This window comes from Gymnoscopelus braueri (assembly GCF_963280865.1).
Source record: "Gymnoscopelus braueri genome assembly, chromosome: 6".
NCBI lineage: Eukaryota > Metazoa > Chordata > Actinopteri > Myctophiformes > Myctophidae > Gymnoscopelus > Gymnoscopelus braueri.
Window position 1 is genome coordinate 49,747,564 of NC_137607.1, and position 27,029 is coordinate 49,774,592.

Consider the following 27,029-nt stretch of genomic DNA (forward strand, 5'->3'; position numbering starts at 1 on the left):
GTCAGTGTTGCCAGGTCTGCTTATTATAAGCGACCTTTGGGGTTGTTTTTCTGTAAGGTTGCTTGTAAATATCTTTTGGGGCTTGTTTCTAAAGTGTAGTTGCTTATTTCTTTCTAAAGCGTAGTTACTTATTTTCTCAAACTTTTTCAAGTCAAGGAACCCCAAATTAATATGTATTTGTCTGCGGACCCCCACACCTGATTTTGTTTTAATGCTATAGAAGTTTTGTGTTGTTAAAATGTTTCAGAAATATTCTAAATTTTTCCCTTTTTTCCCCAAGATTTTTTGTGAGCTTGTAGATTGGCTATTTTCAAATAGCCGATGTATATAGTATTAAAAGTGCTGAAGTGCTAAAAGTCGTTTGTTTTGGGCTTGTTTTCATAGACCTGCTTGCTTGTTTCTCTCGCAAAACCTGGCAACGCTGAGTTGAGTTTTTCACTCCTACTCTGGCTTCCGGACGCCAAGAGAGGCTGCTGCCGCCGAATTTAAAGAGACAGGCGATACTTTATTTAAAATAACATAATCGGCAACCATTGTCTCAAAAGCTCATTTTCCGAGCATTCGTGTTATCACAGCAACCCCATTACTTGTTCGTTAAAAATCCATAATGGCGGGTAATAATTACATTCGCATCGGATAGCAGCTTGGGCTTGTCATTCCGCTCCACTCGGGTGGATTTTCCTTCTTTTTGCATTGAGAAGGACTGGCCAGCTGAAGGGAAGTAACGTTAAACGTTGCTTTGCAAGGCTGGCAACCCCGACCAGGAGGAAGATCTGTCGGATCAGCCAACAAGCAAGAGACACCGATCGGAGCTTCCTCGTTAAGTTGTGGTAGTAGTGTGTGTGTGTGTGTGTGTGTGTGTGTGTGTGTGTGTGTGGGCTTCCAAAGCCTCGATCCCCGTCGCCCGGGATATAATGGCGAAGATCCAGGCACACACAGGCAACACGAAGCAAATAAACCAAATCCAAGACAAGCCTTACGTTGTAACGCAGAAGCAAGTGCAACAACAGCACTTCCAGAAGCTGAAGGTAAGACAACGAGCATACGAGAAGAAGGGGAAAGTCGTCCCCTTCCCAGGCAGTCACAACCATTTTGTTCCGTCATCCCATTGCATGAGATTTGGAGGCTTTCCTCCTGTAATGTAAAGTGAAAGGTAACGATCCAGCTATCGTAACGCTTAGTTTAGCTCCCTGGCCTTATTAAAAGTATGTGGTGTCTAAGATAGATGGACATGGCGATTTATATGGTTCGACTCTGATGCGACGTTTCGATAGTAAGTTGGTGGATAGTAAGAGGGAGGAATGTTCCACAACAGTGTCAATAATGAAAGCAGCTCTTAACAACGACCTCGGCTGTTGTTGGAAGTTCCTCCTTGTTCCTTTTTTTTTTTTTAAATGCTACTTTATACTTTGTCGCATGAGCCGTCCGTTCAGCCCGACGGAAAATAAACGACGTTGTTTTCAACTGGGAAAAAAAGTGTCGACGCGACGCCCGTCGACACTTTTCCCAGTTGAAAATACCGTGTTTTTGGTTGAAAATAACATCATTTTTCTATTGGGTGATACGGTGGCGCGACGAACTATAAATTAGCCTTTACGCTAATAATACGGTCTCGTCCGGTTGCTCTTGCTTCTTCATTGAAAAAAAGAAAGGAGGAGAGGAGGAGAAAAAAGCATTCTTTGTTGCATTGTAACGTTATTATTATGTGACAGTGGATGGTTTTCCCTACAGCATCGTAATTATCGCCACGGTTTAGGCGGTGTGGCATCAACAATAGCCAGCTGTAGTGTGTGTGTGTGTGGCTGTTACTATCGTTGTATTTGTGTTATTTGACTTGTGTTACCTGCATAGTTGTGGGTTTTGTCACATCACCGGTTGTTGGCTAATGTTAGCCAGGGCTACCAATCGCTGCTACCGCAGTCATGGATTAATTGTTACAATGCTTTGTGCGAACAAATTGTCCCGTTTTTCCCTTATTGTGGCAGCGTTGAGGGCTTTTTGACAGCTATCTGGTTGCTAAAGAAGCACGCTGTTAATGTATACACTGAATTATTTGCATTTATTTATTTATTTATTTGATTCGTGTTGTATTTGTTTATATATGGCACTTGTCAGTGAAGTCCGCTAACGTTAGCTGTCTAACGTTACGTTTGCCCTTTTTTGCACGGATGGCATTGAGAAAAACCCTGCAGTGCTCATTTTTCGTATGTTTATGTTGTAGGGTATGACTGTTAGTAGTAACACAGGTTGATCACAGCTTTAGACGTGTGGTAGAAAACACACGATCCGTGTTGGATTTGCGTCATGAAGAGTAAGATGTTTCACTATTATTTAGAGATGTTATCTGATGTTGCATTGGATTTGTTTTCCCCTGTGTGTGTGCCCAGGTTGAAGATGCCTTGTCATACCTGGACCAAGTCAAAATACGATTTGGAAATGACCCTGGAATATACAACAAGTTTCTCGACATCATGAAAGAGTTCAAGTCACAGAGGTATAGATATCGCAATTTCCTCTTACACCATTGATTTAGCAGAGATGCTTAAAAGAGTGCCATTAGCACTGGCTAAGTTTTACTCATACATTTAAAACACACTTTAAAGATCCCTCCATCCATGCTTTGAAAGGGTATTGACTTTAGTGGTCCAGTCTCTTAATGAAATTAACGTTCTAATATCCTCTACAATTGGTCCTTTCTTTAAAAAAGTTGCCCCTTTCTGGGGATCCATTATTTCCATTACAATTCTCCCATGCTTTCACTATTTAGCAAATATTGTCAATAGGAAATTGCACTAAAGTCGTATGATGCTCTTATCCTGCACTGTCACAATTCCTCTGTCAAAACCTGTGCCACTAAAACTATATGTCTGTTCTCTCAAATAGCATTGACACACCAGGAGTTATAAACCGTGTATCACAACTCTTCCATGGGCACCCAGACCTGGTCTTAGGCTTCAATGCCTTCTTACCACCGGGGTATCGAATCGAAATCCCTAAGAATGGAATGGTTTTCCTCCAGTCTCCGTTCTCTACCCAGGTGAGACACTGATTTAACAGATTACAGATTTTAAAGAAGCAAAATGTTCAGAGCCAAAGATTGTTTCTATAGTAACATTTGGTGCATCAGACTTGTACTTCACCACATTCACCCTGTGTTCTGGGTTGTCCCAAAGTGTCCCATAAGTGAGTGCTCTTGAATTCTGTTACATCTTTTCTTTTCAGTTACACTCATCTGTATTGTGTGCAAAGAGAAGTTGGCCCTAAAATATTGTTATCTACTTTCTGTTCTGTATGTACTGTTAAACATCACTCTCTGCATGGTGCCCAGGTGTCCCCAGGCCAGCAGGGAAAGAGTCAAGCCCCCCCTGCAGTGGCAGCCACTTCAAGTAGTACCTCATCTAGTCATCCTGAGGCCGGCCCTGCCCCGAGCTGTGAAACTGTGGCGGCGACGTCAGAGACGCTTTCTTCCTCGACCACCACAGGACCTCCTGAACCACCCAGTAGACTTTCCCTTCCCCTCTCTAACAGGGAGAGCCAGAATCAGGCACCCACGTCCTCTGTATCGCCCCCTGCCTCGGAGCCCAGCCCTGTAGAGTTTGACAGTGCTATCAGCTATGTGAACAAGATCAAGAACCGTTTCCTCGACCATCCAGAGATCTATAGAGCCTTCCTGGAGATCCTGCACACATACCAGGTACTATGGAGCTAACGAGCACAGTGTGTTACAATGCATGAAATGGCTGGTTGCAATTCAAAAGGAGCCTGCCAATTATGAAATTGCTTGATAAGTACTGTGATATTAGACAAGTCATTCCATGCCTCATTGGTTTTGTTCATTGTCCTTATAGTTGTACTATTTCTTTCTCGGCTCATGTTGTCTCAAAGATTGGATTCAGGTTTCTCAGAAAATCAGGCGGAAAAACCTTTGTTATTCCAATCACATTATGAATCCGGTTGAGTTTTCACGGTGCTTGAAAACTTGAGGGTATTCTACTCCCCAAATAATAATTTCTGTATCATTTACTATAGATTTGATCAGAGATTCTTTTTAACAACAGCAAAACGACATACTTCCATAAGAAATTCTCAAACTACTCGTGCAGTATAATCCAAGTCAGAGGTGTCCAATTGTATGCTGATCACAGCTATTTTCACTAAAGTATTGCTAAATAAACAATTCCTGTCAAATTGAAGACGACTACACAATTGGCTGGCTCATTTGTTGAATTGAATACCCACAATCCGGCTCGTTCATTGGTCAGGAGTCCTGCTCAGTCAGCCTTCCAGAGTCCGGCAGACCAATGAACGACAACGTGCTAGAGGCGGGTCTTCAGTTCAATGGACGGATCGGCAGAGGTTTGCATCAGAGGATTTGCCAGATATGGTTTATTAAGCAATATTTGAGTGAAAATAGAAACAATTAGATATCTGAGAATTGGATTATTCTACATGAGTAGTTTGAGAATTTGTTATAGATGTTTTGATGTTAAAACATTTTGTCTGATCAAAATCCATTGTATCAGAAATGGATACAGTCTTTGTACCCTCTCTTCTTTTTCTTTTATTTATTTTTGGACTTTTTCATGCCTTTACTGATAGGATAGTAGGTTGACTAGAAATGGGGAGAGAGATGGGGAGTGACATGCGTCAAAGGCCGTCGGGATCGGGGCTCGAACCCCGAACCCGCAACTCGCTGTCAGGCTACTTTGGAGCCTAGGTGCCCGGACCGCTACGCCAGCGGTCCAGGCCCGGTCTTTGTACTCTCTGATCTCTGTGAAAACATGCAGGCATATTCCCAGCAAAATGGGGTGAATAATTCATGTTAAGGACCACCGAATTGATATGTATTTGGCCACGAACTCCTTCTGAAAATATTTTGTGCCAGAGACCCACATAAGGGACACATCTGGGGTGCCGAGTGGTTAAGGCGCGTGCCACATAGGCTCTGATGCCTGACAGCGTGTCCCGGGTTTGATTCCCGAGCCCGGTGGCGGCTTTGCTGCATGTCTTTCCCTGTCTCCCTGTAGATTTTTCAATTATATCAAAAATAGCAGATCTACAAGCTCACAACGCGTAGATCTGCTATTTTTGAATAGCCAAAGTATAAATGGGGTTAAAGTGGTTAAGATATGATTCTATATCTACTAATTTTGCTGGGGATCCCCTGGAACCCCCCCAAGCACCCCTGGGAGCCCCCTGACCCCACTTTGAGAACAACTGGAACTAGACGCGTCGCAATTCAGGGCAATTGCAAAGTGTGGTTGCGCCGACGCCGGTCGTGGGCTGCGGCCGCCGGGACTCGAGGAATACGCTGGGAGGAATACTGTCGGAGGCTGCGCCAATTACATTGTCACGTCTCTCATGAGATCACTTGCGTTTCATTTTGAGAGGATCGATCCACCCCGAAATAATGTTTTTGCATTAAACGGTTACATTTTGCGCATTTGTGGCGCCCCCCTATGGATCAAAGTGGAAATGCTTTTGGGGATCCGTTGAGTAAACCACCCTTGACATGTGATTCAAATTTGGGATTGACTGGCGGTTTCGTTTGAACTATAACTCTTGAACCTACGGTTCAAGAGTTATAGGCCAAAAGGTAAAGTGGGCTGTTATAGCGCCACCATGTGGCCGACTGGTGTGATTTTTTTTTTAAATAATTTTGCAATAAACTATTAACCTCCCCTCCAAGTCATGTAACTGTAGCCCTTATGGTTTCCGAGAAAAAAATACTTGAATGGGAGTTTTTGCAATTCCCATTAAAGTGGATGGGGAAATTTAATGCACTAATAAATCAATATCAAAAAATCTATCCAGACGCAAATGGGCGTGGCCTATATAAGGAGTTGCGTCATGACCCAAGGAATCTAGGGGAAAAGAAATTTTGATTTTACGACCTACGGTTCAAGAGTTATAGGCCAAAACGTAAAGGGGGCTGTTATAGCGCCACCATGTGGCCGATTGGTGTAATTATTTTTTCAATAATTTTGGACTAAATTATGAACCTCCCCTCCAAATGTGGTAACTCTAGCTCTTACGGTTTTTGAGAAAGAAATACTTGAATTTGAGTTTTTTCACTTTTACATTAAAGCGGATGGGGAAATTTAATGCACTAATAAATCAATATCAATTAAACTATTTAACCAATCTCTTAGCAAAATACAATATAATAATATAATAAAAACTGTGGGAGAAATAGCAGTTTGAAGTATTGTTTATCCGGAAGATTAATAAAGACCATCCAGTACTATAGTCTGGTTGCCCTGTTAGGGCAACCACACTAATAATTCATACAAAAATGGTCCTCAAAACGGGATGAGTAATTGATAATAAAAATCATCGTTTTTGGGAGGAGTATTTGTTGAACTTTTTTTTCCTTAAAAATAAATAAATATATATATATTTATTTGGCTTTTTCTGCCTTCATTGATAGTGTATAGTAGATGGACAGGAAATGGGGAGAGAGTCAGGGAGTGACTTGCAGCAAAGGTTGTCGGGATCGGGATTCGAACCCGCATTGCATTCTAGGAGCCGCAAGGCCAGCGGTCCGGGCCTCATTTAACATTTTTGAAGAATAAACAAGTATGTTATGTTTTAAGGAAAAGGGGCATAGACATGAAGGATTATTGTCCAGTATCGATAATCCCCATAACCGTCCATTTCTTAGAGGACAAGAGTGTTGTTGAAAGATGTAATAATTTTGTGTAACCATTATTGCAACATATCTGTCATCTTACATTTGAGTTTATCGCAAAAGCCAAACTCTGTTTCCTTATTACTTAAGTACTGATCTACCATGATATTGTTGCTTAAAGCACAAGGACACTTTGGTAGAGGTTTGGGTTGTGTAGTGATCTTATTATGATGTAACTAGTCCAATTGGTGAGATATCTTGCTCTGTTGCGCCGTTGATTAGAAATTGATTATCCAAAAATAGCCTCCTCATTGATTTACATTGTACATTGAAACGGCTCTCAAAGTCACTATTTCAGCACATAAATGAACGCAAACAAAGCTGATTCTGCCAATATATCTGTGGATCCAGTCCGGGTCTTCTTCCTACTACAAATGGCTAAATCAACATGAAGTTGACATTTGTATTTAAAAAATAATGCCGTACTGGGTTTTGTGGTGATATATATTGGCAGAATCAGCTTGTTTGCATTCATTTATGTGCTAAAAGAGTGATTTTAAGAGCTGTTTCACCGTAGAATGTAGAAGTCAATGAGGAGGCTATTTTTGGGTTGTCAATGTAAGTCTATGAGAAGGCTATTTTTGGATTACCAATTTATAATTAACGATATTTAGCCATTTGGACTAGTTACATCATGACATAGTAACTACACAACCCAAAACTCTACCAAAGTGTCTTTGTGTTTTAAAGGGCAAGACCACCTAGAGGTTTGGATCGTGTAGTTACCTTGCCATGATGTAACTCCAAAGGTGGACAAGAAATCAAAAATAATTGCTCCATTGATTAGGAATTGATAATTCAAAATATGCTCCTCATTGACTTACATTATGCTGAAACTGCTCTCAAAGTCACTCTCTTGGCACATAAACCAACAGAAACAAAGCTGATTCAGACGATATAGAACATCACAAAACCCAGTACTGCTTGTTTTTTAAATAAGAATGTTAACACCCTGTTGATTTTACCATATTTATTACGAAGAAAACCCATACTGGATCCGCAGATCCGAATATTCAAATAGTAAAATAAAAAAGTAAAAACACAACCAAAGTGGTCTTGCCCTTTTAAGTACTGATTTACCATGGTAGTATTGCTCTATATTGTCCTATTGTTTGTATTTTAACTACTTACATTTACATTTTTAGTTTTGGTTCGTTGTACACTTATATAATGTATAAGGTGAATTGGTGATACATTTGTTTCAAATCTTGGGTGGTGCAGTGGTGAGGTAGCTGCCCACCACCACGGAGTCTGGGGGTTTGGATCCACCCCGGGGAATCCAGCTTTGTCGAGCGTCTATCTATACAAACACAATGGCCCGTGTTAGGGGGAGGGTAGCCGAGTGGGGAGGGTGATATTTGGCACTGCACGAAATCCGACGGGCTGGGGCGGCACCTGTCAGCAGGGTATGTTGGGCGGGAAGAGTAGGACGGAGGCTCCACGTCCTCCTGGTGAGGGCTCCTCACTGGCAGGTGAGTCGGTAGGATATAACGGCAGTGACAACATACAGAAATGTGCGTCTGTGGGGAGGAAATAATTGGCATAACGATTTAAATTGGAGAGAAAAGGGGTAAAGCTATTTTATCTTGGGAAAGCAACTTTATTCCTCTTTCACCACCTTTCAGAAGGAGCAGTTGGAGGTGAAGGAGAGCCGGGGAGGCAGAGGCAGCAGTGGGATGACGGAGGATGAGGTGTTCTCCAAGGTTGCCAGTCTCTTCAAGGGACAGGAAGACCTGCTGGCTGAGTTTGGGCAGTTTTTGCCTGATGCCAAGAGATCGTTGGTCAGTCACTAAATCCTACTAAAAACGTAGCTAATGGACCATGATGTGTATTATGCAGTTGTTTCAAAATGCACCACACAAAATGATGCTGAAAAGAACACCGTAAAGATCAATCAAATTTACTCTAGGTTTCTATTGGACACAAACCCCTTATACATTTCTTAATTTCTAATGATCTGTTTTTCTTGCTTTTACACTGATTTTATTGTGTTGTATATGTTTAATGTAAAAGTTAAGGAAATGCACATAGTCTTGAAATATGGACACATTTTAAGCAAAAGTAGATTTTATAGCACACATGCTAGTTTGAAATGTGGACCTTGTAAGTGCTATATGTCATCTGTCTATAAATGGTCTGTGTCCTCTTTCCTCCTGCAGTTCACAGGCAGTTCTCTGACTGGGGGGAAAGAGCAGCTGAAGAGGCCAGATGAAGAAGACATGATGAGCAAACAGAACAAGAAGAGACCCAGGCCCATGCTGCTGCCACATATGACCCCTCTACTTAAGGTACTTCATTACAGAGCACACTGTGTAGCTTAGACCTACCAATGAGTTGAGAATCATTTCAGATCAATCATTGTAGATGTATTGTTAAAATCAACAGGATTCATTTGTACGATAATTTATACTATTTTGTGCACTATATTATTGCCTTTTTGATTGGAGAATTTGATCGCCTCATTTGTTATACATATTTCTGTGTTGAAAATAAAGGGATCTAACTGCAGTTGTTTTTTTTTAACTTAGAAAAAGATGAAGTATTCATGCACCAAAGATCAGTCTTTTGCTGCAGTTGGTAAACATGGAGTTTTACGAGAGTTTTCTTTCTTTGATAAGGTAGGTACTTTCTAACCAAGTTGGATGCTACCTTCCCTCATCCTGTAGCCATCTCTTCTCCATAAATGTCATCCTCCTTGTGGCACCTGAAATGCTGATTGTTTCAGTCTCTGTTTTCTTTAAATTAAGGTTCGTCGCCTGTTCAAAAGCCAAGAAGTATATGAGAACTTCCTGCGCTGTATCGCCTTGTTTAACCAGGAAGTTGTTTCTGGAGCTGAGTTGCTGCAGCTAGTCACTCCTTTCCTGGGGTGAGTCGACTGAAAAATGAGATGGATGGACCGATGGGTCATATGCAGAGATGGAATTTGTCAATTAAAGGTTCCATGAGCGGAGCTGAATGGATGACTGTTTGGAAGGATGCTGTGGTTCAAGGGACTATTAACAGTATAGTCGGCGACGCTCACATTTAGGCACATAAAATGTGCATAATAGATATTACTGCAGGGAAGAGCTGCAGGGAACTGTTAAGCGTTCTGATGTCTCATAAACATAAATCAATCTTTTTTTTAATTCCCCAGTTGAGTAGTCCTTACAATTTATCTAAATTGAATACTGATAGATCTATTTAAGTGTATATAATGCTATTTAGCACAGTATGTGGTATTTTTTACAGATGCCCTACTGAGATTTGTCTTATTTATCAGAGATGCTGAAACGTGTGATCAATGTCCATTGTGCTTTGCATTCATGTCATTCATCTTCATGTTTTCTTCCTCCTTTCAGGAAGTTTCCGGAACTGTACACACAGTTCAAGTCGTTTCTGGGGGACAAAGAACTCTCTCATGTAGTGTCGGGACTGTCAGATCGCTACATGGAGGGGGGAGGGGGCCGGGAGGTGGATTATGCTTCTTGCAAACGTCTGGGGTCCAGCTACAGAGCACTGCCCAAGACCTACCAGCAACCGAAATGCAGCGGACGCACTGCCATCTGCAAGGAGGTAAACCTTTAGTATAGACTCAGCGTATGTGTTTAATTAGTTTTATGAAAATAATACTAAAGCATTAGGGGTGTGCCGATATATCGTCCCGCGATATATCGCGATACGTTTTCGTGACGATATGTATCGTTTTGGGGGGGGGAAAAAATCGTTTTGAATTTTTTTTTATTATTATTTTTTTTTTACAATAATAATAATCAGGCATGCAAACAGCCCCGAGGTGAAAAGGGTGACAACATGTTGTTTTTTTCGGGTCAGGTGTCACACTATTGCCCTATTTGGATTCAAAACGGCTATTGTAGCTGAAAAGCTAGAAGTTTGCATGTCTGAATAATGCAAAAACAGAATTATTTGTTTGCATTTGCTTTTTTATATATATTATTTGCTTTATATATATTTTCATAATAAAAAAGTGCGTATCGAAATCGTATCGAAGTTGTGAGCCCAATATCGTATCGTATCGTTTGGTGAAATTCGGCACACCCCTATAAAGCATGTACTAAAGTTCCCTGAGATAGTCTCCCCCTATTGATAAATTGTGTACTGTATGTGTGCATACGTGTTTATGTATTTGTGTGTCTGTGCATTTGTACTTAGGTTTTGAATGACACCTGGGTGTCCTTCCCCTCGTGGTCAGAGGACTCCACTTTTGTTAGCTCCAAGAAAACCCCCTATGAGGAACAGTTACACCGCTGTGAGGATGAAAGGTTTGAGGTAGGTAGACTAGGTACATCCACACAGTACAAACACTTAAAGTGGTAGCGTCAATAATGTTTGCAAAGCTCAATACAGCTGTTTTTTCCCCTTCTTTCTCTTTTCAAGATAATTGATCTTTATGCCTCTGTGTCCATGATTTTTCTCTCCCCAGCTGGACGTTGTCTTGGAAACCAACTTGGCAACCATCCGGGTTCTCGAGAGCGTCCAGAAGAAACTTTCCCGTCTTTCTCCAGAGGATCAGGACCGATTCCGATTGGATGACTGTTTGGGCGGCACATCTGAGGTCATCCAGCGACGCGCTGTTTACCGTATCTATGGTGACAAGGCCCCAGAGATCATCGAGGGGCTGAAGAGGAGTCCCGCCACCGCTGTGCCTGTGGTGCTCAAAAGGTGAGGTGACCTTTTTTTTAAAAACAAATGCTCAAAGAAGAGAACGCACCTCCTATGACGAGATGTCAAGATTGGCATTTCAGCTCCTCTGTTGGCTTCACCTCAGACTCTCTTTTGACAATTTAATTAGCCGTCCTTTTGAATATTTTGTTTTTGTATGGGCAAAGCATTAACATAATCGTGAATTGCAGTGTATGATTTGGTGGACTGTTTTTCGAAATTAGCCTTTAATTCACAAGGTGGTGTCGGAATAGAAATTCGCTAAGATGGCTTCCGGGAATTTCATAATTTTATGGGGGGGGAAAGTGTTTTGATTTGGAACATCAGCTATTGGCTCTGCATTCTGCCAACAACAGAATTAAATAGGATTATAGAAACGTATATAGGACAGTGTGTTTGTACAAACGGGGAGATAGCTCACTCGACCACTGCTACTCTTCCTCTGCAATGCCTTTAAACCCTTCCTACGTCCTCCATTCGGCAAATTGGATGTCTCTTCCATTCTGCTCCTGCTCGCCTATAGGCTGAAGCAAACGGTGCCCACCCTGACACTGTATTACAGGACTGTTTTTATCACATGGACTGGGGGATGTTCCATGATGTGTTTGATTTCAACACGTACAGTATTGTACAGTACAGAGAGAGTACATATAAGCAGTCATTGGATTCATCCGGAAGAAACAAACACTTTTCTTTTAGCAGCCTTGTTTGTAATTGCTCTGTATGCTTGCGTATGAGGTTGCAGGTATCCTTCCTTATACATTTGCCTCAAATGCGACATATTTTGAAAATGCACTCGTATTGCTTTTCTGTCTATTCTGAACGAAAGTAAAGCCAAAATGTGCTAGGGAGAAGTTGAACACGTCTCATATTTGTCAATCAAAACCATTTGTGGTGGCTCTGTGCACTTGTCATCTTCAGCAAGTTGATACTGTGACAAGACTCACAAGAGCTGAGAGCAGCAGTGTGAGTGAAAGGCGGGCTTCATGTGGGTAACGGTGTGTGAGAACGTGCAGCTGGGGATAGATCTATCCTATCCTATCCGGTACATACTACTACACATTTTTGTGTGTGTGTGTGTGTTTTTAACTTCGAACAACACAATCCTCGCTCAACAAGGCAGTCCAAACAACGACAGGCATGTTGCAACATACTGTCTGCCCCTCCCACCCCCAGAAATAAACACTACTACAGTAAGACATGCTGAGAGGTGTGCTACACTAACAATGCCATAGATCGAGAGAGCAGAAACAGAAACATCAGCAGGTCTGGGCGTTCCCTGTGACTTATGAGGGTGATGGCGAGAGACTGGTGGTTAAAAAGAAAATAGTATGTCGCATATTCTACACAAGTGTAGGTTACATCAGCTGACATACCACGGTGTGTCAAACAAGGTGCAACACACATGCTGCAAACCTTCCCTGCAACGTTTATTCAGCCAAACGGGGTAAAATAAATCACCTCAGCGTTTGGTACATTTATTGCTGCAGATATGAGACCCTACTCTGTAGTAAATTCTGCAAAACACACGCTATGAACCGGCTTAAATTAATTGAGCCCTTACACTGTTTCTTCATGAGACCATTAAAAACAGAATTGTGCTTATTTGTTACAACTACGGTACTACAATACTACACAACATTGTTTTTATACAGAGATGTTTTTGTTTTATACTGTATGCTATGATCCCAGAAGATGAGTCGGGTATAGCTCCATCATTGTTCCAAAGAAAAAGAGTTAGAAAAATGACATTTGTCTGGCATTTCTAAAATTGTACAGTATAAAATCGTGACACCTCTGTATCGTATCAAACCGTGAATTGTGTGAACCGTTACACCGGTACATTTTTTAAAATTATTTATCAGAATCTTGTATCTATTGCAAGTTTGCAAACAATCAACACATGCATGCTCAGGCACTCACACTCACTCCAGCAGACACCTGATTCAGTTCTCCCAGTCAAGCTGGCTGTCTTCGGTACATTTTTTAAAATTATTTATCAGAATCTTGTATCTATTGCAAGTTTGCAAACAATCAACACATGCATGCTCAGGCACTCACACTCACTCCAGCAGACACCTGATTCAGTTCTCCCAGTCAAGCTGGCTGCCTTGTACGTTGATGATGAGTGTGAGATGTTTACATCCTGCATGTCCCCCTCTTGTACAGGTTGAAAGCCAAGGAGGAGGAGTGGAGGGAAGCCCAGCAGGGTTTCAATAAGATCTGGAGGGAGCAGTATGAGAAGGCCTACCTCAAGTCCCTGGATCACCAGGGAGTGAACTTCAAACAGAATGACATGAAGGCCCTGCGCTCCAAGAGCCTTCTCAATGAGATTGAGAGTGTCTATGATGAGGTAAATATCAAATGTGAGAACATGTGGCCTGTTAAAGGGACGACACACTACGATAGTGTCAGTCTTGGTGTTGTCCCAGACAAAGTTTCCATGTTGACTGTTAAACTGTTCTGTTAAATGTAAGCGTCCTGGATAGCGCAGTGTGATAGGGTCAGGGACGGCCACCTACAAGCCGAACCACACTCGTAGGCCGAACCACACTCGTAGGCTACAATGGAGTTCTGGCAGTGTTCAAAATTGTAGCTGCATTGGTGCTACAATGGTCAATGCCAGACCGTTAGAACAACAATTACAGTGGAAACTTGACCTGTTTCATGTGTTGAAGTAAAGGGACTCGATAGTCCAGTGATTGTCAACCTTGTTTAATTTCAAGGATCCCCAATTTGATAGGCATTTGGCCAAATGTCATTAGGCATTTAGGCAAGATAAGATTCTTATCTTTGAGACGCTAATCTAAGAACATTTTTGTTGTTCGACATGATTTGGTTCGATGTGGTGTAATTTGGTCCAGATTTCCTTTACTGTCTATGTATTGAAGGTATAGAGATGACAGTGAAACTCTGCTCTAAATAGCTATTCTTGTACACACAATTGTATTGTAATAATGTTGAAGTTGAACTTTCAATCTGGACCCCCTGGAACCCCCTCAAGGACCCCTGAGGGTCCCTGGCCCTCACGTTGAAAACCACTGCACTATATATGTGCAGACAGCTTTGGGAAAAATGTCATTGAGATATTATCAGCTCCCTTTAGGGAATTGCCAACCCATACCTCTTCTGGCAAGCCAGGACAGGGTCCAATTTTCCTCGTTCTTTTTGTTTTGTTTTGTCAAAAGGTAACACATCGCCTCAGCATACGTTGACTGAAGTAGGTCATAGTCACATCACACAATGTGACAGGTAGACTCAATTTAACTTGCACAGTCTGTTGAGGTGGATAATACGTTTACTACCCTTTTCATGTGTGACATGTACTGAATGTATAAGACAGCCAAAAACACACAGTATGCAAGCACCTTTACACAACACCTGCTATAACAGCCGCAGGAAAGACATTCAGAAGATGTTGTGACAGATTAGCATAGTTTTCTGCATTATGTCTTTGCACTTTACATTACCTGTGTTATTTTGATCTGGTGATCTACTGTTGTAGAAATATCCTGCAGGGTTTTTAATGTATTACTTGAACTGAAGGTTTGACCTAGTTTTTCTGCTGCTGGGCAGAACCAATTCCATGTCTGTCCTTAATGCTAATGAATCCCATTCAAAACGCCAAAAATAAATGTTTGTCAGCTGTTCGCATCCCCCATAAAAAAAGTTGAACGTGCAAAAACAGTGTAATTCTCAGATAAAACCCTTTATAAAAATATTTTTTTATCAACTATTTAAAAAAGGTATCTATTTTTTTAATTCCCCCCCAGTTTAGTTGTATGCCAATTCCCCTCATGTGTAATAGTGCCTGTCACTGTCGATCTCTCCAACACATGGGGTTCTCAGCCGCTACTTTTTACCTGACAGTAAGGAGTTTCATCGGGGGGGCACAACTCGTGTGGAGGGACATGCTATCCCTCCCCAATTTTCCTTCCTACTAGTGTAGCAACAGAAAACACTGTCAACTGCCGCCTTCCAACTTGCAACCCCGGCCTAACCGGAGGCATCATGGAGGGATTGAACGGCAGTGGTGGGCAGGTTCTTTACCCCTGCACCACCTGAATGCCACTGTTTCATTTTAGATTTTTGCTCACAGCGTGTCACTTCGTGCCGCGCTGCGAGCTTGTACATCTGCTATTTTTGAGCATTTTTTTTAAATCTTGAAAGAACTACTGGTTTAGAAGGCATTTGTAGAATCAGCCTCAGGTCTTAACGGGTTAATAACATGGTTGTGTGTGTTAACCTTTTAGTGATTTATCTCTCTATCCCAGCGGCAGGAGCAGAGCACAGAGGAGGCCGGTGTGGGCCAGCAGAGCCGTAACGGCTCCAGTACGGGTTCCGCCACTGAGCCTCACATGGTGTTCACCTACGAGGACAAGCAGATCCTGGAGGACGCCGCGTCTCTCATCATCTACCACGTCAAGCGTCAGCCTGCCATCCACAAGGACGACAAGGACCACATAAAACGCATCATCCAGCACTTTGTCCCCGACCTGTTCTTCGCTCGCCGCGGTGAGCTCAGCGACACCGAGGAGTGGACAGACGAGGAGGTCGACCCTGAGGAGGGAGGAGAGAGAGGAGGAGCAGCATCATCTTCATCAGGAGGAGGAAGTAGTAATTCTAATAACACAGCGGGAGCAGGGGTATCCACAGGTGGTCAGTCTCAATCCCAACAACCCCTGGCCCAGTCTCAACCCCAACCGCAGCAGCAGCAGCTGAACGGTGAGTCCAGACGGAGACGCTGCAGCCCTCCTCAGCCTGCAGACACAGAAGCCTCCACCACCTCCAGCAGCACCGTTGGACAGCCGGGGGCCCCTCCGGCGGCTGCTTCAGCAACCACCCCCACCCCTATGGAGACGAGCTCGGTAGCAGCCGGAGAGAAGGTGGACCTGCGCGACCCTGAGGCCGAGCACCAGAAGGAGCTGGACGGTGTCTATAACCTGTTCTTTGTAAACAACAACTGGTATTTCTTCCTGCGACTGCACCAGACGCTTTGCTCACGGCTGCTGCGGGTGTACCGCCAGGCAGAGCGGCAGCTGCTGGAGCACAGGGCCGAGCAGAGCAGGGAGAGGCTGCTATTGGCAGAAGGACGGAGGGACAAGGCCTGTGACCTTGCCATGGAGCTGCGCCTCAAACAGCCTAGTATGTTCAGCAAGTAGCACAGTTATGGTTAAATGATGTAATTCTGAAATGATCAATCAGTCATGATGTTTTGAGCGAGATATTTGAGATATATTATTTTAGATATTTTAGTACAGAGTTGTTAGTTTATCAAGGCAGGAAGGACAATAAAGATGGAAACCATTTTTATTGCGAAGGTACTCTGTTTTCTTATTATAGGATTATTATTATTACATTATGTAATTATTATTTCACTCCATTTCAGGGCTCTAGAGTGCAGCCAAAAATCTATGAAGTATGACTAAACTTTATGGTCACACCAGTGTGACCAATACATTTGATATTGAACGGGTAATTCCGAACCAAACAGATGCCGTCACACCAAACATATTGAAAAACGCAACACAGACTGCTGGCAGTTACAGTAAAAAATATGTTGGTAGTGTGCACAGTGGAACTCCATTCTTTTACTCCGTGCACAAAATGTCTGTCTGCGGGTCCGTCTGTCTCCCATGAATGTCAATATACAGTACGTCATCAACACGATGTTAGCAGGTTTTGACGTCATCGATGATCCCTGTATATTCATATTTGATTGATCGGTTTATGGTAGTGGGTACCACACCACACTGCACAACAGGTACAAATAGGACCTGCATTCCCAACTTGCATCGTTCCCACATTTATAGATAACCCATTGATTGTTATATCTAACGTTATTAATACTGTGGTAGTAGCGGATACCGCACTGGGTACAGCGAGTACTCTGACAACAGGTACAACAAGTCTTGCATATCTGGGTGGGGTTTGCATTCCCAAATTACATTGTTCCCCACTTGTGTGGCCCCCAAGTAGGCTAAGGATAAAGGATAATTCCTTTTAACAGGTCGTTCATGAAAGTCCTTGCGGTCTTGTTTCCAATGAGAACCTGTGAGCAATTGGGGTTAAGAGTCTTGCTCAGGGACAAATTTCATATCATCGGCACATATGCTGGGATAGCCTGGAATCGAACCTGGGGCAACCAGGGCCAGCTCGTTCCCTAGGCGGGCTCACTAACCACTCAGCTATGGCCGCCCCAAAGGGCACCGGTCTAATTTACTTAATGTGTATAAAACTACCAATGTGTGTGAGAGCTGACAAAAAAAAAAGTTTAAATATAAAACGTATTATTGCGTTGAAAATCTTTGGGTACACCTGAATGATGTGCTAGTGCACCTAAATGAAAAAAGTTAGGCTCACCAGTACAACAAATCTAAAAAGTTAGTCTGGAGCCCTACCTTTTCACCAAATTGTAAGGTGTCATAATAGGGTAAAATGATGATAACCGATTTGGATAGGTGCTGCTGGTATAACATTGAGGTAAACCGTTACCTCCTGCCATGGTATGGCATTAGTGGAGTAGAATAGACTGATAACGGTGTGTAAAGACAGGAAATCAAAGTGAATGTTATTTCCCCTGCCTTTTACAGGTGAGGTAGAGCTAGAGGAATACTACCCAGCCTTCCTAGACATGGTGCGCAGCCTGCTGGATGGTAACCTCGAGTCAACACAGTACGAAGACACTCTGCGAGAGATGTTCACCATCCATGCCTACATAGGCTTCACCATCGACAAGCTTATCCACAACATCATTCGACAGGTAGCTCATACATTACATTTCCCTTCAAACACATAACACTCAGGTTGCCAATTCATAACCTGTCTATATCATTTCCACATCTTTTATAATCTCCTTGCAATGGTCTTAAAGTAAAGTACATTTACTCAAGTACTGTACTTAAGTACAATCTTTAGGTACTTTTACTTTACTGGAGTATTTCCACTACATATCAGCAGCAAATATTGTACTTTTACTCCACTACAATTATTTGAGAACTTTAGTTACTTTGCAGATATAAATTAGTATACTATTTTATAAAACATACATTAACCACTTCAGCCCTATTTTATACGCGTCGCATCGCGACGTGTTGTGAGCATGTAGTTATTTTCAAACATTTTAGTACTTTTACTTTTGGTACTTTAAGTATATTTTGATGCTAATACTTTTGCACTTTTAATCAAGTAACATTTTGAACGCAGGCCTTTTACTTGTAGCAGAGAATTTCTACATTGCAGTATTGATACTTTTACAGTAAGTAATACATTTGAGTACTTTTCCCACCACTGTCTCCTTGTCTCCCTCGCTTTCTCCAACCTCTCCCCTAATCTCTCTGTAGCTGCAGCACCTGGTCAGTGATGAGGTGTGCCTACAGGTGGCTGACCTGTACCTGGCTGAAAGGAAACGGGGGGCAGCGGGGGGCAACCTGTCCTCTCAGTGTGTCAGGGCAGCCTGGGAGACCAGCTACCAGTGGAAAGGAGAGAGGGTCATGGCTGAGGAGAACTGCTTCAAGGTGAGCACGCAAAGGCTGTCCAGTTTTCCCCACCATTACTTCTTTGGCCCTGTGGCCCCCCTACAGATGCCAATGGATAGCTGGCTAACCGCAAAGATTTATTTCATGATGATAAATATATGTTCTGCATTTTGTTGACTTTCGTTTTGTTGACTGTCATTTTGGTAATTAATGGGTGAACTGTTATTATTTTGAACACACTCGGTAAAGACCTCTACACACTGTACGATATTTGACCCGATTTGGCTCTCTGGGATATTTTTTGGTGATCGCCGAGAAAACCACCGATCTCAGTCCAGATCGGGCGTTCCTCGGAGAGGTGTTGATCGCGCAGTGTGTAAGGTACTCCGAGAAGAAACACCCCGATAAATTGCGGTCGGCGAGCGGTTCCCGATAATTTTTACTTTTCTAGCATGTTGGATATTTGGGTTTGTCGGATCCGATGAGAGCTGTGCTACACCCAATCAGAGCAATTGATAGAGTGAGCGAGCCTGCTAGACGATGGGGCTGTTTATTATTAGAGAGGAATAGGGCTTGCAGACAGAGAGGTGTGTGTGTGTGTGTGTGTGTGTGTGTGTGTGTGTGTGTGTGTGTGTGTGTGTGTGTGTGTGTGTGTGTGTGTGTGTGTCGCACGCACGTATTTTTCTCTGAACAGTATTGCCAGGTTTTGCGCGAGAAATAAGCAACCAGGTCTATGAAAGCCCAACAAAAGTGACTATAGGCTGCATGAGCACTTTTTTTTTTTTAACAAAGTTTTATCCCACGATTTTTGTAACCCTATTTTTTACACCCAGTGCCAATTGTCTATGTAATCCTGGGCACTACCTTCCCTCTGCCAACCTAGGGAGGTCAGGGCCGAGCTCATGCCTCCTTCAATGCATGAGAGCCTACTGACCTTCTTGTCACCTGACAGGGGGGAGTTTCCCTGGTAGGATGTAGCGCGTGGAAGGAACACGTTATTCCAACCAGTTCCCTTCCCCTCCATCAGGCGCCCCGGCTGACTAGGGGGAGGCAGTATAGTGACCAGGATTACTACATGTTTTTGTGAGGGTATTAACTACCCTAGGAAACACGGGGAGAACATGCAAACTCCACACAGAAAGGCCCTTTCGCCAACCCCACCTAGGGTATGGGCACTGATGACGCGGAGGAGAGAACACGCCCCCAGCGCCAACAGCGTCCCCTGCGGGAATCGTGCATGAGCACTTTAAACCTATATACAAATAAATAGCCGATCTACAAGCTCACAACGCGTCGCAACTATTTTCAAAGAAAAAAAGCAACATTAAGAAATAAAGCCAAATAAGCAACTACACTTTGGAAATAAGCTAAAAAGAAACGCAACCACCAATATTTTGTACAAGCAACTCGCTTATAATAAGCGGACACGGCAACACTGCTTCTGATCTGAATTGGACTCTGGTTGACTTTTGAAACGTTTGTTTCGGAGAGGGAGGGAGAGAGAGAGAGAGAGAGAGAGAAATACAGAGAAATTGAGAATTATTTAATGTCAATCATTAGTGTCCTGTCTCGGTCTCGCGCATATATCACGGGAGCCTTTCACGTTTTCGTGAGACGTTTGGAATAAAAACAAATGTATGTATTGGGTCGGGATCACATCGTGGTGAAATATCTTGCAATCAGTGAACCCCTGTCGCCGACCAATCAATCGTGCGAGAATCACAACGATATGTTTAGCCCGATTTCAAGAGAGAAACTCGTGAAATGCTTAACGATCTGTTCACTCGCCGTCCATTTCAAATGTCGGGCAGTGTGTAGAGGTCTTAAGCCACAGTAACGTTGGAAAAAACTAAAAGAACTTAACTGTTAATTTTCAATGGCAGCACTGATATTATGAGGGTGAACTTATGTTTTTTGTCTTTATGTTGAGAGAATTTCAGTTAAGCTTAATCTTAGGGACTTTTTAGCGGCTGTGTCCACAGAAAGCATTTTTTGAGCTGGCTGCCTTGGGATTCTATGGTAAGACCCGCTGAAGCTCTTCTCTTCCCAGCACCACGCCTTGCGCTTCAGCACGCTCAGCGTTTTGTGGCAGAGCGCCCTGGGGGCTTCAAGCAGAAAATAGTTCAACTTTTGGAGGGTAGTGCAACTCATCAATATCACGTTTGATCCACCTGGATGTGTCTGACAACCCGGTCATTTATGACCTGACTTTGAATCGTTACCACAACCATGAGATGTCCATGTTTACCCCATTATTTCAGCTAGGCTACTTGTGCTAATAACGTTGCGGACATACAAAACACACGCCCTTAGTAAGACACACTCTGGACATGATGGCAGAGTGCTTTGAGCATTCCTCCCTCAAAACTGCTTTCTATGGACACGGCTCCTTAAACAGCTTCTTAAGACTCTTTTGAAAATGTTGCTGAATCAGGCCCCAGAACTCTTTTCTTGAACAACTTGTAGTGTCAACCAAAAATTAATACTGTAGAGCAGGTGTGATGAAGTAGATTTGACTTGGGGAGCCAAAATGCCACACGGCAAATACCCCTTCCCTTCTCTCTTCTTCTTTCATCTCATTCTCTCACACTTCTCCATCATCTGGCTCTCACTCTTGCCCTTTCATCTCTCTCTTCCTCTTCCTCCTTCATACCCCATCTCTCTCTCATTCACATCACAGAATGTCCTGCCTTAACAATGAATCGGGTCAAACATGTCTTTTCCCTGTCAAAATGTATATTGCTGTCCAAGACATTTGTTCAGCTGTGCTGACATACACAATCTCACACTCTGTCATTGAAATGTCTGTGTCTCCTTTGATCAACATTGGCATAGTGTGAGTTCTTTCACTTAAGTGAAGGCGTCCACTATCTGGCCAGTTATTTCAGTACAACTCACATATTGCCTTAGGCAGGGGTTGACACGAAGGTCTCAAAAGCACTTTCCCTTTGGGCAAGTACAGGTCATGTTCATTTGCCCAAAAATACATAGTTTACAGGGGGGGACGCTACCGCATATGTGCATACATACACATTTGTGAGTGTTCTAACTGCTGTAAGTATTGTCTATAATCTTTATCTCAAAATCACACTTTAATCACATAAAACAAATGCAAACAAAGTAGATTCTGTTTACATAAACAAATGAGGCCTGCTATAATATATCTAATATCTCTGCTGCACCAAGCTTGAAGCTACAGCGCGCACAGACAGCCAAGACGAGGCAGACACACACACAGCAGGGTCAGGACACGGCCACGAACACTCGCTCACATACACGAACAAATATTAGCCACCCGGACATAACTTATATCTATGGGAAACACTGAGCTTCCTAGTGCAAAGAACTACACCACAGTAATCATAACTGATATAAAACAAAAATATTTTCCACTCATTTCATATAGTTTTTCTCAGATGTTTCACAGTAGAGATATTTTTTGTGCATGAGCTTATTTGGCTCGAAGGGATGTTTATTTTGTTTAATTATTTATTTACGTAAAGAGATTAAGACATTCTTTGTCCTAATCTGGCTTGATGACTGTCAAAACCTTTTACTTTTCATCAAAAACATGCATTGTTTAGATCTCCAGAATGCTTAAAGGACCACTGCATCATCTTATTGGTCCTCACTTAGGCTCATTATAAAATGGCACCATTTCTATTTACTCCTCTGTCTCAGAGGAGGGCTGTGGACAGTTCAGAAACCTGCCTACCAGTGACATAATCGGTAGGCAGCTTTGGTCATTTCAAACAAGATTTCAAACTTTTATTTAAATTTTCTATTAATGGGGTCACATCTTGGAATCCCCTATCGATGATGTCATTGGTAGGCAGGTTTCTGAACTGTCGACAGCCCACCAATGAGAGATTGAATACTTAGGACCCCAATGGAAACAAGACGGCAAGGACTTTTTGGGTGTTATCCTTTTAAACAAAGTGTTTGACTGTACTCGTGCTGTTTTACATTTCTGTCTAATAAAATATTCAATCAATATTGTTTGCTTGAGGTTTACTTTTGCTGCCATCTATGTTAACAGGTGATGTTTATCCAGAACAAGGGTCATGTGACACTGACCATCGAGCTCCTGGACACTGAGGAGGCCCAGGCTGATGACCCACTAGATGTACAGGTAAAACACATTTCAAATATTTAATTATGTCCACATAAACGGAAGAAGAAGAATACCTTGTACAAAGGACATAAACACTGCCAGTGCAGTCAGATAATGGGAAAACAGCCAGTTACAAAGTGCATATAAGGCAGAACATTGTTGCATACAATAATGTTGGCATACTTGTCAAACACAGCAGACAACAATCATGGGTAAAGGACACAACGCCTCCTCCAAATTGAGTGGCTTCCTATAATAGCTGATATTGAGCAGTACCTTGCTAATTGTTTGGCCCTCCTTTTGGAGAGGCCGGCCATTTGAAGGCCCCTCACAACCAACTTGTGCACGTGCCCTAGGCCACCGTGTGTGTATGTGTGTGCTACCACACACACACACCATAGAAAAGGTTCCCTTCACTGTAAATGTTTATTGCATCATAAAGTGTTGTTTTTGCTACCTTAGTGCCTGTCCAGCTACATGGAGCAGTTTGTCGGGACAGAGTCCAGTCTGTGCTCTCAGGCAGATGGCTACTTCTTCAAACCCGTTTTCCTGCCCAGGTAAGAAGGAGTTAAACATTTATGTAGGACAGTGAGGTGTAATTTTTAACTACAACTACACTGAGTTTATAGCTACTGCTGTTTGCTTATTCGCCTACTTTTGCTGTGCATGTCATTCTTGGGAATACAAATTACTCCTCTTAAATTAAGTTGGTACTAACTAGCCTGCTGTATCCTCACATTATTGCTCATACCTTAGGTCTCCCTTTTATCTTATCCTGTAAGAACAATAAGTACAATACATTTGTATACACATATGTGCCATGTGAATGACACATTAAGCATACATACAGTATACAATTCATTATTCATTGTTCTCTCATTCTCAAATATTTTTTTTTCTAGAAGTACATAAGCAGTTTGTTTGGCTCAACAGTCTCAATTGTTGCTTTCATTCAGGAATCTACGGCGTTTCCGTCGCTGGCAGGTACGGCAGGTGGAGGCCATGCGCTGCAGGAGAGAGTGGCACCGTCAGCTGGGCGTAGAGAGTGCTGGCAGCCTGGACTGTCGCTTTAAACTCAACACCCACAAGATGGTGTTTGTCATGAACTCTGAGGACTACATGTACCGCCGAGGAGCCCTTGTAAAGGCCAGAAAGGTGGGAATTATGTGTATATATATATATATATAATATTTTCAAATATAAATTAACCCTTGCGACCCCAATGAAAATTTAAAATGTTGCTACAGCTCACTGATAATTTTAAAGTATAAACAAAATATAATTCAAAACTGAAGATGGAAGTTTTTGTTTTTTGTTGCTTTAATATGGTACCAAATATAAGGTAGTAGAGGAGTAAAATCTTTCAGAAGGCAAACAAGGCAACGCACATGCGCAGTGATGGAGGTTGGTGCTTTTGCCATCGCTTCATAAAGTTGTCATACAGACAATATTTGTAAGACTGTCAACAATAAGAAAAAAAAGAACGCTGGCTTTAAGCCCATTGCACACCGGCTCCATCATGAAAATGTAATATGCAAAAAGGCATATTTTAATTATGCAAGCAAGTCCAATGCTATACAGGTTTATTGTCATTTTCCATATTCTATCTTGTTCTCTCAAAATGTCCTTTATTAATGCTGTTTGACTGTGTTGCATAAAGTATTTACCGTATATACAGCAATGATGACCATTTCCAATTTAATTCAAAGCGTGCAATTTTGTATTTGTTTCTGTAAAAAAAACATGGCATTAATTCAATGGCAAGTAGTCAAACGTTTAAACAATATTGATCAGGATCTATCTAAAGTTCAAGTTGTCTGTAGTTATATCAGTCTGTGTCCAAATTCTGTCCAAATAAAAACACACCCATACATGGAGATCTCGAGTAGCGGAGTGACATGCATGCAGCAAATGGTCTGGCCGGACAGAAATCGAACCTGTCAGACATTAGAGCGACAGCCTGATTTGTCTCTCACTCATTCACTCACTCATTCACAGGGATGGGTAGAGGATAAGGAATACAGATCATAGTGTAACAGAAAGCCACCATACGTTGGCTATAGAAAAACATGTATTTGCCCTATTGCTAATACAATCCTAATTGGTTTTAGTTTTTCACAAATATCTAATGGTCGGTGCAAACCAACACAGTAAATTTAACATGTTCCACAAATAATTGACAGACGACAACGTTTCAGTTTGTGTGTAAGTGATAATGAACATGACATGAGCGCATTTTTTTTTTTAGTGTGTCCAATATTTTCTGATGGAAAAAATGGGCTTGGTGTGCAAAGGGCTTTATCCTTTAACCACATAAACCCCAGCATCCGTATTGTGGGGAAGGCTTTTGCAGAAAATAGCCGATTGACAAGCTCACAACGCTGTTGATCGGCTATTCTCAGCCAAAGCTTTCCCCACTATAGGAACCAGAAAAGACACTAGTATAGAGCCCTGAGGGTCAACCATATGGGGTTAAAGTAGGATTTAGAGCAGCCGTTCCCAACTACTATGGGTTCTAAAGGGTAAACTGTTCATTTCCATTACAGCTTTTGGATATCACTTTTAGTCGTTCATAATGAATTGGGTGTCTTTGTATGGAGAATTCTCAACCCCTGGCTATGGTTCTAGCTAAATAAGCAAACTACTGTCCAGTATTTTATCTTTCTGTACATTTGGCTAATGGATTAGAATCTCATGTCCCTTCCTCTGTCTCTCCCTTACCACAGTCATGTCCCTTCTTCTGTCTCTCCCTTACCACAGTCTCATGTCCCTTCTTCTGTCTCTCCCTTTCCCCACAGTCACAGCACAGAGTGGCCGCGAACCAGCACGAGCGCTTTGACAAGTGGCACCAGGGATGGTTGGCCAATCACGTGACCGCGTCAGCCGAGCGCTCGGTCCAGGATTGGCTAATGGGCGAAGAGGAAGAAGACATGATCCCCTGCAAGACCACCTGTTTGTCCACCGAGGTCAAAGGGCAAACAGTCAACAGATACCAAGTTCATTACAGCAGTAGCAAACCACCTGTCTCACCTTAGAGGATGGAGAGAGATGGACATATACACATGGATAAATGCATGGACATACATTCTTACACTACATAATATACAGTCTAAGGCTGCAGTCCCAATTCTCTACCCACCTCCACAACGCAGTCACTCATTCACCCCGTCGTGGTCTGCACATGATCCAGTCCACTGTGTGGCCTGTCGGTGAATGAGTGCACAGTAAGAAGGAGAGCTGTGGGGAACGGGGCTAAGAGAGACAGTGTGCCTGAACTTGAGTGAACCTGGCCCTAATTGATATATTGGGGCTGTGATGGGTTTGATGTGGCACCCAGGAGCTATTCATCAATCCTCAGCACTACATCATCATCATCCTTGCTTCTCTGGTGGCAATCAGCACTGCAAGCTGATCAGACTGATGGACAGACACACAGTTGGTCAGTTGGGAGATTATTAAATCATGTTTGTTTGAGAAATGTGAATGTCTCTTTTCTTTTTTTAAAGCCCATTGTAGTTTTTAGCTTCTAAAGCCAGAGAGCCTTTTGCCTGTTGGTTGGTTTGTGTGTTTATACAGAGAGGTATGATAAATGTGTGTATGTATGTGTCTGCTCTCTTCATTTTGTCTTTTTGTATGCACAGTACAGACTCTACAACTGTAGTAATTACATTACAGTATGTGCATATATACAATGGTGACTATGTATTTTATATATGCATTTACATGAGTATGTTGAATGATGCATCTGAAGATCATGGTTCTTTACAGTGTTTGCTGTCAGCCAATTCTTGATGTTTTCATATTGTTTGTCATTTTATTTTCTTCATCTTTCATCATAGCTAATCTAAAACTAGCACCAGGGTGATGCAAAGTCCTCACAATTAATTAAGATTGGTTTAATATTATAAAGCATCACCTAAAGCATCTGAATCATGTTCATGATTTCACCAAATCTTTACTTTGGATCGTTGTCTTTTTTTGCATACTGACATTGAAAATAAAAGCAAAATATCAGTGTTAAAAAAAAAAAAAGAATGTATAACATTTATCCTGTATCAGTTATCATGAAATAAACAACATAGTT

General features: G+C 42.2%; 1 protein-coding gene across 3 annotated transcripts; it reads left to right on the top strand.

Annotated features, from left to right (window-relative positions):
* The first annotated feature begins 461 nt into the window (after positions 1-461).
* sin3b (SIN3 transcription regulator family member B) lies at positions 462-27,029 on the top strand. Of its 3 annotated transcripts, none has more exons than XM_080431639.1 (19): positions 462-1,028; positions 2,388-2,494; positions 2,884-3,037; positions 3,329-3,694; positions 8,317-8,472; positions 8,851-8,979; positions 9,220-9,309; positions 9,439-9,557; positions 10,033-10,246; positions 10,844-10,960; positions 11,115-11,353; positions 13,523-13,706; positions 15,628-16,498; positions 17,947-18,116; positions 18,697-18,870; positions 22,871-22,963; positions 23,408-23,502; positions 23,902-24,100; positions 25,744-27,029. In XM_080431639.1, the coding sequence occupies exons 1-19, from the start codon at positions 915-917 to the stop codon at positions 25,978-25,980; spliced, it is 3,828 nt and encodes a 1,275-aa protein (XP_080287765.1). In that variant the 5' UTR covers positions 462-914; the 3' UTR covers positions 25,981-27,029. The 3 variants fall into 3 exon arrangements, with proteins under 3 accessions (XP_080287765.1, XP_080287766.1, XP_080287767.1); XM_080431641.1 differs by lacking the exon at positions 462-1,028 and adding an exon at positions 1,167-1,273; XM_080431640.1 differs by lacking the exon at positions 9,220-9,309.

Coding starts and splice junctions, on each gene's coding strand:
- sin3b (XM_080431639.1), top strand. CDS start 915: ATGGCGAAGATCCAGGCACACACAGGCAACACGAAGCAAATAAACCAA. Junction 1,029..2,387: donor AGCACTTCCAGAAGCTGAAG/GTAAGACAACGA, acceptor GTGTGTGCCCAG/GTTGAAGATGCCTTGTCATA. Junction 9,310..9,438: donor AGTTTTCTTTCTTTGATAAG/GTAGGTACTTTC, acceptor CTTTAAATTAAG/GTTCGTCGCCTGTTCAAAAG.